The sequence below is a fragment of the Centruroides sculpturatus genome, unplaced genomic scaffold (genome assembly GCF_000671375.1).
Source record: "Centruroides sculpturatus isolate CEXI.00-Female unplaced genomic scaffold, Cexi_2.0 scaffold1111, whole genome shotgun sequence".
NCBI classification, from domain to species: Eukaryota; Metazoa; Arthropoda; class Arachnida; order Scorpiones; family Buthidae; genus Centruroides; species Centruroides sculpturatus.
The window spans coordinates 136,177-146,629 of NW_019385311.1; the positions used below are offsets into that span (position 1 = coordinate 136,177).

A 10,453-nucleotide genomic window follows, 5' to 3' on the forward strand; every position below is an offset into this window, starting at 1 on the left:
CCCCAAAAGTCAACTTTCCTGTTTCAATGTTATACTTGGCAATTCTTTTTTTCGATTCATTTTCATCTGGACCATAAATATTTCCATTGTATTCGATAACTTTCCACATATGTATTTCTTTAGGTTATTCGAACTCTTTCAGTATTTTTATTTCTCCTTTTTCATTAACTTGAAATTCTTTCATACAAGGCGTAAATACTGTTTTTGAAGTAATCTTGAAATTGTCTTTTGGACCCTCTTCAATATTACAAAATTCTGAGTCATATTTTACTCCCAAACGAAAATTGATGATTCGATACTGAAAAGCGTCATCATCTGTAAAATTTTGGAGAATGCAATCTGAAAAATAAAACTTCGATTTATTATTTAATTTTGTTTATATTTAATACTGAGATTTGTTCTAGATTTATATTTATTGAATCTGTTCAAGGCACACTGTTCTATTTAAAAATGTTTTCAGATTTTATATTTCAAAGTACTTGATATTACTTTTTGTTTATGATCTGATGATAGGAAGAGTCAATTCCAAAAATTATTATATTAAATATTTCCTGACTCCTTGAAATTTTTACAGTGTTTTTTGTGTGTGCATTTAGATATAATTTCTTAACTTACTNTATTCGAAATTATTGAAATATAAAAGTATTTACCAACATATAATACGTCACAATTCACTTTGAGTAAAAATTGAACCATTTAAATGTTACAAGATAATTAAAACATTTCTGTTTTGTAAAAGAAATTGTTTCTATCACCTCAATAAATAGGGGTTTTAAAACGGTGTTTCTCACAAGAAGATGACAGAAATGTCGAAATCGCGTAAAAATTCCATGTTTTCAACTAGGCAAATAAAATTTTGTGGAAAAAAAATATAGATTTTAATAATCGAAATCAAAATACATTAACACACTTAATTAGAAAATTTACAAGCGACCAATATATAATTATTAGACCGATTTGAATCAATAAAATAGTAACAAAAACAACGATCCATCTTTAAAAAAAATAATCATAGACTCTTTTTCAAAGAATAAAATATTAAAAACTACTTTGAAGACGACTAAATCGTGCAGTATTACGAACCTTTCAAGCGTCATCATTAAGTAAACAGTGAAAGTTTCTTCTTCAAATAATCTATTGGAAAATGTTTATAGGATATTATTTTCAATTTCATTTCAATTCATACGAAGGAAAATAAATCACATGCGAGTTATGTGAGTTAACCTCGACCCACTTTCATAATTCAATAAATATAAGCAAATGAATTATATTTAGTAACTAACACCTTCAGTCGTGTGTAAAACAACACGTATAATTCTAATGAATGCAATTAAAAATGATTTAAAACAGAAATAATAAAATCAGAAATAAAAGAATTTTTGCATGATATTCTTGCCACGTTCGAAACATAACCAATCAATTTTAGCAATAAATAAAGTCTCAATAAATACTATGAGTTGGGCTCTACCAAATTCAATACAATACGTTCGAAAATAAAGTGGAAAAACATTTTTACGCTAATCGAAACGTAAATTTTACAATATTACAGTGTCAAAAAACAAAGAAGCAAAATTCCTATTTAAATTACATTTTAAATTTTTTAAAACACTGAACCATACCATTAACTTTTTTCCCAAGAAAAAATAAAATTTTTAACCGCGCAGAATGAATATCTTAACACAAACTGTATTATTTCTAAGCCAAGAAATTATTTTTATAGCATAACAACACAATTGCTGAAACAAATTGACTGTGTTGTTCTAAATTTTATCAAAGAAACAATTAAGAAATTGTACAACGGCAATACTAATTCTAAATATGATTCGAAACGTGTTAGAAAATTATCTTACTTCGATTTTCTTGTTGCATTTCGCCTCCAAAATTATCTTTCTGTTCGTCTGTTTAAATAAACGTTAATATATTAACATCGTTGTTTCTATATATCAGTCTTATATTGTACAACGTCAAACTTAATTCTAGATATGATTAAACACAAGTCAGAAAATTATCTTACTTTTATTTTCTTGTTGCTTTTCGCCTCCAAAATTATCTTTCTCTTCGTCTGTTTAAATAAACGTTAATATATTAATATCGTTGTTCTTTATTCCACAAAAATTTCTATATATAAGTCTTATATATAATAAAAGAAATACCTTTTGATATCTCTCTGTTTCTTCCACATAAGTCATCGGCAGTGAAACAGTATTCTAAGAGATCGGCTTTCTACATAAACAACAAACGAAAGACAATTCATACAAATAAAAGTGACACATTGTTCTGCTTATTAATTATTTTAAGTAATTAATTTCTAATTATTTTAAATTATTCGGGTTTAACTAAACTCTTACTTTTACTTGTACATTCCAATCTCCCTTTATATTTATTGTACTGTCGTTTATTTCAGAAGGATTTGGTGTCAGAGAACAATTCCCTTGGCAATCTTTTTCGGTTTCAGACGAGACTTCTCTTTTCTTCGCCTGGTGACCAATAGTGTTTTGATTGATGATGTCATCCTCATTATTACTTGTTCGAGACTTCATATTGCCCACTTCGCTAACGGGTGAAGCCATTCGAATATTCGAATGTTGAAGTAAATACATGAATATAAACGACAGTACGAGAACAAGCAGGAATAGCAGCAGTATTAAAAAATAGAGTATTTTTATATGGATTTTATAGTCGTTTTCTTTAATATTCTTCATTATCTATTGATATTCAATATAAAAATTAATTACAAATAATTTTCAGCAGAAATAAAATATTATTAGCTTTGACAGAAAGAAAATTATACAATATTAAACACGTAGGTGCATCATTGCTGAATTTTCCAAATTTAATTCGGTTTAGCTGGCGATTCGTTCGAAGTTCGAAGAAGATTTTTCGTCATAAATAACGGAGTCAATTAAACTATTTTTCAAGTTGAAACGATATCTATTTCGATGAACATAGGACAGCGAGTACACGTAATTTAAGGAAAAATAAAGCAATTATACAGGTTAATAATACACTAAAGTCTAAAGCAATAAATAAAATAATTAAATATGGTACAATAAAATGAAAATTGCTTGATTAAGCAATGGTCTTATCGTGTTCAACACAAATGTTTTCTGTATTATAATTAGCTGTCGTTACTTATCATAGATGTGTGATTTAATTATTACANATATATATATATATATATAAATAATATAATTCTGAACATAATATTAAACGAGTCAGAAAATTCTCTTACTCTCAATTTCTTGTTGGTTTTCTCCTACAAAATTGTCTTTCTGTTCTTCTTCTGTTTAAATGTATGTTAATGCATTAAAATGATTGCTCTCGATCCCACAGAATATTCTATATAAAGCTCATATATACAATAAAAGAAATACCTTTTGATTTATCTTTGTTTTTTTGACAAAAGTCAACGGCAGTAAAACAGTATTCTAAGAGATCTGCTTTCTACATAAACAACAAACGAAAGACAATTCATACAAATAAAAGTGACACATTGTTCTGCTTATTAATTATTTTAAGTAATTAATTTGTAATTATTTTAGATTAAACTGGTTTAAGTAAACGCTCACCTTTACATTCCAATTTCCCTTTATATTTATTGTATCGTCGTTTTTTTCGGTTTCAGACGAAATTTCTCTTTTTCTAACTTGGTGAGCAAACTTGGCGTTTTCGTTGATGATGGCATCCTTATCATTACTTGTTCGAGACTTCGTATTGCCTACTTCAGTAGCGGGTGAGGCCGTTCGAATATTCGAATTTTGAAGTAAATAGATGATTATAAACGGTTGTACGAGGACAATGAAAAACAGCAGCAGTATCAAAAAGTATAAAATTTTTATATGGATTTTATAGACGTTTTCTTCGATATTCTTCATTATGCTATTGTCATTGAAAATAAAAATTAATTAGTAAATAAATTTGTGCAAAAATAAAATATTATAAGCTTTGTAATAGATTAAAACTATAGAGAGGTTGCGGCCGACGTTTTCAACGCGAAAACGTGTACAGTACGTCGGACGTTCAGCGTCGCCTTCCTGTAAGCCTAGAAGTTTGACAATTGGAACGTCGAGAATGATTCTACTGACGTTACAAACGCCATTGTTAAACTTCTAGACTCACAGGAAGGCGGCGCTGAACGTCCGACGTACTGTACACGTTTTCGCGTTGAAAACGTCGGTTGCAACCTCTCTATTCTTACGTTATAAATTACATAAAGTGAATTAAACTATTTTCCGACCGAAAATGATATCGATTTCAATAAACAGTACACGTAATTTAAGGTAAAATAAAACAATTGTATACGTTAATAATAAATTAAAGTCTAAAGCAATAAATAAAATAATTAAATATGGTACAATAAAATGAAAAATGCCTGAATAAGCAATGGTCTTATCGTTTTCAACACAAATGTTTCCTGTATTATAATTAGCTGTGGTTACTTATCATAGATGTGTCATTTAATTATTGCACTTAAGTATAAAGGACACAGTCTAACATTATTGCTACTGTAAGATGATGTTCTTTCTTTATTGTTACAAATCGACGAATAACAAAGAATATAAACAAATACAACGAAAATAAAGCGATTAAAAACAAAATACATACGAACGTAACGCGAAAGTGAGAGACGATTTCTCGTGTGCGGTTCGAACTTCAAATGCTAATAATATTCGAGATTTTTATCTGTATGCATTATTTATAGTTAAAGTGTGAGAACGAAGTTTCAAGCATAATAACGCCTGTGCTTTTTGTCGAAAATTTCTAAAATTGTGCGCATAAGTCTACGTGAAAAGAGGTAAACACTATTAAAGTGGTTGTAAGTCGAGAGGATGGGGAGATAAAGGTATTCGTGTCATATCTCCTGTACGGTCAGAGTGAATACAAATTTACCCGTTATTTGGATTTACAATTTATTTTATAAAACTCATCCTTATTCTAATAATTAAGTTATTTGACCATTTTATAATTAATAATATGAAACTTCATTTTTATAAATATCGTAACACACGGCGTCAGCAAATGCTTCTGGGAAAGTTAAGCGAATCGTTGCTGGATTTTTAATAACGATTTTACAAGCTGACAATTAAATAAAGAATGAATTTAAACTACGCTCCGAGAAATTCGCAGCAAAAGAGTATTTCAATGCACGTGATTATATAAATTATTTCACTAATTACAAAAACTGGAGAAATATTTACTTTCAATAAATTCTTTTATATAAAACAAATACTTACCGAGTGATTTCCTGTTTGGACTTTTACACTTTACGCTTCTACTTGGAATTTTAATTGACTTTAACACAAATTTCCGTTCGTTTTAAGTTTTTGATTACGACTCCGTGTGACGTGGTTTATTTAATTACAGCTTGTCCAGGACCGTTGCGTGCTATTATGCAGAGATGCAGCCACATCAGGCGGCACCGTATGGGGGCGGCATAAACAGCATTCAAAGGGCGGCATAAGTGGCATTTCGAAGACTTGCATCATACTAAGAACTGACTTCTAATTTGTATCTGTAGATCTCATATACTTAAAGTGGATCTCCTGTTTCTATAAGTTTCATATCCGTCTCAAATTATATCTATCTGGCTTTATTCTGAACATTAAAACAAAACAGACAAACCCACAGACAAACTGAATGAAGTTCAAATTTGTAAGACTGCAATTTTTTTTAAATTGAAGCTTAACATACATACTTTAAGTAAATTATAAAATGAAGTTAAAATTTAATTAAGCTTGTAAATTTAATAATTAGTCAAGTAAACACGCGGTTTATCGCAAATAGAAGTGGTTAACGATCTTCCGGAGAGAAATGCATTTGCCGTTAATTACTTCATCTGGCAGCACTCGAGGATGTCGATAAAGTAGAAGTAAAATAACATTCTTACGGGAAATTCATTAATAATTAAATATTTTAAATGTTTTTGACAAATTATTATATTTACTGAATTTATAAAATGACACGAATAAAGTGTGAAATACATATATCTGTTTTACTGAATTAACATTTTTTCCGTTGTGTTTTACTTCGTTTGTATAAAATAAAAGCAATGAAAGTTAAGTAAATTGATTTTCTTTTTTAATTTAACATCCTGTTTATTATCAGAACAACATATCTACAGTCGACGCCCGTATAACACGGTAGATACGTTCTGTTCTTTATGAATCCGATTTCTTGCGAGTCCTTGCCAATCACAGCCCGACACGTGAGAAGTTTACAGACTACAGCTGTTTGAAAGGTATTTTTTCATAAAATAAATCGATTCTAGACTAATTTGACTCAACATTTTCAAAATACGTATATTTTTTTTTTTTGAAATAATCCATATAAACTACGCTATGAACAAAAAATTGTAGGATTACTTACCGAGTAATCCTACAATTAAATTACCGAGTAATTTCCTGTTTGGACTTCCACACTTTACGCTTCGAATTTTAGATATTCGTCTCATATCTCCTGTACGGTCAGAGTGAATACAAATTTACCCGTTATTAGGATTTAGAATTTTCTTTATAAATCTTTTCCTTCCTTAAGAATTAAGTTATTTCTTTATTTTATAACTAAAAATATGAAAGTTTGTATTCATAAATATCGTAACACACGGCGACAGCAAATGCTTCTGGGAAAGTAAAGCATTAATATAAATAATTTTAAATTTAATTAATTAATTAATCGCCGTTGAATAAGAAATGATTCTTTCACAAGAAATGTATAAAATTACAGTACTGTATTAGACTTACGGTACCTAATTTACATACTCTACAGACGATAGTTAGCCTANATCTTCGATCCTACTCATATACTTTCCGCCATGACAGAAGCTATCTGTATCACGTGACAAGGACTGATCCGATTTTACAGATCGATCTATACAAAACGAAAAGTATATGCACCCTTGGTGACCAATAGTGTTTTCATTAGTGATAGAATCCTCATCATTAGTTTTCCGAAACTTCATATTTTTCTCTTCGGTAACGGTTGAAGCCACTTGAATATTCGAATGTTGAAGTAAATACATGAATATAAACGACAGTACGAGGACAAGCAGGAATAGCAGCAGTATCAAGAAGTAAATTTTTTTTTTTTTTTTTTTAATTTTATTGTCGTTTTCTATATTATTCTTCATTATGCTATTGTTATAAATTTTAAAGATTAATTATTAAATAACTTTCTGCAAAAATGAAATATTATCAGCTTTGTGAGAGATAAAAACTATATAATATTAAATACGGGGTGCTTCATTGTTTAATTTTTCGAACTTAATTCGTTTTTGCAGGCGAATGGCCTGCTAAAACGAATTAAATTCGAAAAATTCGTTCGGAGTCCGAAAAAATCTTCACGTTATAAGTAACGGAAAGTCAATTAAACTATTTTCCGACTCGAAACGATATCGGTTTCCATAAACATAGAACAGCGATTACACGTAATTTAAGGTAAAAATAAGGCAATTAAATGCATTAATAATAAATTAAAGTCCAAAACAATAAATAAATTATTTNTTACAGGAACCCGTGTTATAGCGGGGTCTACTGTACTTGTATTTAATTTAGATTTTTAAGACACGATTTGGAAAATTTGCCTATTATAATTGATCGCATCTGCAAAACAATTGATAAGAAAATTTAACTTAGACAACAGTACTGCAAAGAAAGAGTGTCTAGCTACTGTTTGGGCCGTACGATACTTTAAATTCTATCAGTACGCGTAAATAGAAAGCAAACAAATTTGTAGAAACAAATAGTTATACCTTTAAGCTTAAAGAATTGTATTTTTTACACTTTCCGTTATAATGCTATCACCCAACACGTAGTGGTGTTGTCAAACAAATTAATAAAACGCTTATTAAAACGAATGGATCCCATATGCTTTATTCACCTATAAGATCGCACTGCTTGTCTCCGCTAACGAGAGTACATTTTGTCTGTTGTATGAAAGACACCTAACATTCAACACTCAATTTCAACTAACATTCAACAATCAACACTCATTATACAGCACAAAAATATGCCGAACACGCCGCAGAAACAAAGCAAGAAGGACACCGATAACAAAACAAACTGCCACATAATTAAGTAAGAAACACAGTTTTAGTAAAAGAAGTAGTTCTCTCGCAGGTAATTAAACTAAAATTGTCACTTCGATGCCAATTTTAGTTTTATTACCTGCGAGACTATCGAAGGTAATAAAACAAAAGGTTCGTATCGAATAACAAAAGTACCGAGTTTCGTTAATTACCAAATTGAAAACGTTAAGATAAAAAAAAGTTACGCGTTCACTCAAACCGAAAAATACCCGCAATCGCTAGAAAAGTGTTTAAACTCAGCAACGAAATAATGGTAGACTAACAAGACATACGATGCTATAAAAACTACTCAAATAAGAAAATAATCGACCTATATAGACTTTTGGGACAAATTCTCAAAATTCAACTTTCCCGTTTCAATGTTATACTTGACAATTCTTCGTTCCGAGACATTTTCGTGTCGACCATAAATATTTCCATTGTATTCAATAATTGGCCGAACATTCATTTGTTCGGGTAATTCGAACTCTTTCAGTATTTTCACTTTTCTTTTTTTATTAAGTCGAAATTCTTTTATAAAACCCTTACCATGATATTGTGAAATAATCTTGTAAATGTCTTTTGGACCCTCTTCTTATCATTGCTGACGAAAAAAGGTCTCTTCAATAAAAAGTTAGGTCCTGATACTGAAAAGTCTCATTCTCTAATTCTTTGGAGAAAGCAATGTGAAAAGAAAAACGTCAATTAATTATTTATGTGAGAGTCGAACTTAGTGGAATAATTTGGTCAAATATTTTTGTTGAGAGAGAAAAAATATAAAGAGGGAAACTAAAAACCGACATTTTAAAAAATAATTAAATTGTTTTCCCACGGACTTATTTTCCGGTTGAGGATGATACATCGAATGTGTCACTCGGAATCTACGAAAAGAAGAAAACCAACTATTGGACGATGATGGAAAACAGTTTTAATAAGGCTATGGGAAAAACCCAAAGACCCAAAAACCCTTATAAAAAAAGGGGGTTGATGAGTCGAGAGAGAGTTCGACAGTGTTTAATGAACGGTGCGTGAAAGAAGTAGCCGCTAATCATTATCCGCCGCCGCCGCCCAAGAATCACCGCGGTTCCGAAGGATTAATCATTGAAAGAAACGTCATCGTTCGAAAAAAATTTGTGCCATCTCAGAATTATCTAAAGTTCCACCTTAGAATTTTTTATGTGGATTACCTTTCAACTGTTTTAGGATTATATCAAGGTATTTATCCTCGCGCGAAATTTATGTGAACTCTCTCTCTCGTTAGAACCGGTTATCAGAATAGTAGTAGTTACGTCAATTGTAATACAAAATGAATTGTATATAGGCTAAATCAAATAATAAACGGAATATATATATACAGAAAATCTGTAGAGTGAAATTCTCTGATTCTCTTTTTCCGCCTCCATCCCGGAACCGCTTGCCTAACGAAAAGAAACGGCCAATCTGGTTTCTGTGTCTGTCCACAAGACACAGTGGAGTCAGTCCTGATAAATTTGTCATTGCAGTACAATGTCGACCCTTCCGTCCCGTAATGCCGAAGCATAAAGAGGGCTCTTCGGCATTGTCACATTTACTTAAAAATAAATTGCACATTAAGTCGAAATTATTAAAGTGAAAATGTCTTTATCAACATATAATACGTCACAATTCACTTTGAGTTATAATTGAACTATTTAAAAGTGGCAAAATAATTAATTTCATTTGTAAGAGAAATCGTATAATTATTTGCACCATTTTATACGGTAACGAAAAAAATAAAATTTATTTCTTTTTTTTGCCATTACAATTGCTTCTATGTAAACACGTATTGACATACCAATTTCAATTCAAAGCTTTTGTTTTATATATATATTAATAATTTTAAGTACATTTAACATTTTAATCAAAACGTTAAAAACTGTCGAATAACAAAAAGTAATGGTCCTGGGAAACTAATATTAACCTATCAAAGTACAATAAATTCAAAACTTTTAATAATCGTTTAAAGCGTCTTATTTATCAATGGCCTAGTTCGTCGTTTTGTGTTATATTAATAACTAGCAGACCCCGCCACGCCTTGTTGTGGCTCAAAATGTATCTATTATAAATGTATAACACTTCCCCAGTGGGAATAAATTTTTTGAAAAATCCCTTCTTAGTGTACATTCTGTTGACGTATTCTATTAGAACGCAATCAAAAACGCAAAAACCCGCATCTAAAATAGTATAATAGAAGCCAAGTTTTTCAGAGTAAGCCTTAATCCTATCTCTCTCCCCTGCAAGGAGAATATCGAAAAATCCCTTCTTAGTGTACACTCTGTTGACGTATTCTATTAAAACGCAATCAAAAACGCAAAAACCCGCATCTAAAATAGTATAATAGAAGCCAAGTTTTTCAGAGTAAGCCTTAATCCT

At 30.3% G+C, this 10,453-nt stretch overlaps 1 protein-coding gene across 5 annotated transcripts; it reads right to left on the reverse strand.

Moving 5' to 3' along the window:
• LOC111637488 lies at positions 1–5,329 on the reverse strand. 5 transcript variants are annotated; one of them, XM_023382990.1, is made up of 6 exons: positions 5,235–5,329; positions 3,570–3,879; positions 3,375–3,444; positions 3,233–3,283; positions 1,851–1,898; positions 1–339 (listed from the first exon to the last, which is right to left on the reverse strand). In XM_023382990.1, exons 2-6 carry the CDS (start codon positions 3,873–3,875, stop codon positions 125–127), a joined length of 690 nt encoding a protein of 229 aa, XP_023238758.1. In that variant the 5' UTR covers positions 3,876–3,879; positions 5,235–5,329; the 3' UTR covers positions 1–124. The 5 variants fall into 5 exon arrangements, with proteins under 5 accessions (XP_023238758.1, XP_023238757.1, XP_023238762.1 ...); XM_023382989.1 differs by having other exon boundaries at positions 3,233–3,286; XM_023382994.1 differs by lacking the exon at positions 3,233–3,283.
• Positions 5,330–10,453: the final 5,124 nt, after the last annotated feature.

What these genes read in the sequence shown, in the direction of transcription:
- LOC111637488 (XM_023382989.1), bottom strand. Translation starts at nt 3,875, where the DNA reads ATGAAGAATATCGAAGAAAACGTCTATAAAATCCATATAAAAATTTTA. An exon ending in AAACCAACAAGAAATTGAGA is followed by an intron (nt 1,899 to 3,232) that starts GTAAGAGAATTT and finishes TTATTTAAACAG; the next exon opens with ACGAACAGAAAGATAATTTT. An exon ending in AATGCAACAAGAAAATCGAA is followed by an intron (nt 340 to 1,850) that starts GTAAGATAATTT and finishes TTTATTTTTCAG; the next exon opens with ATTGCATTCTCCAAAATTTT.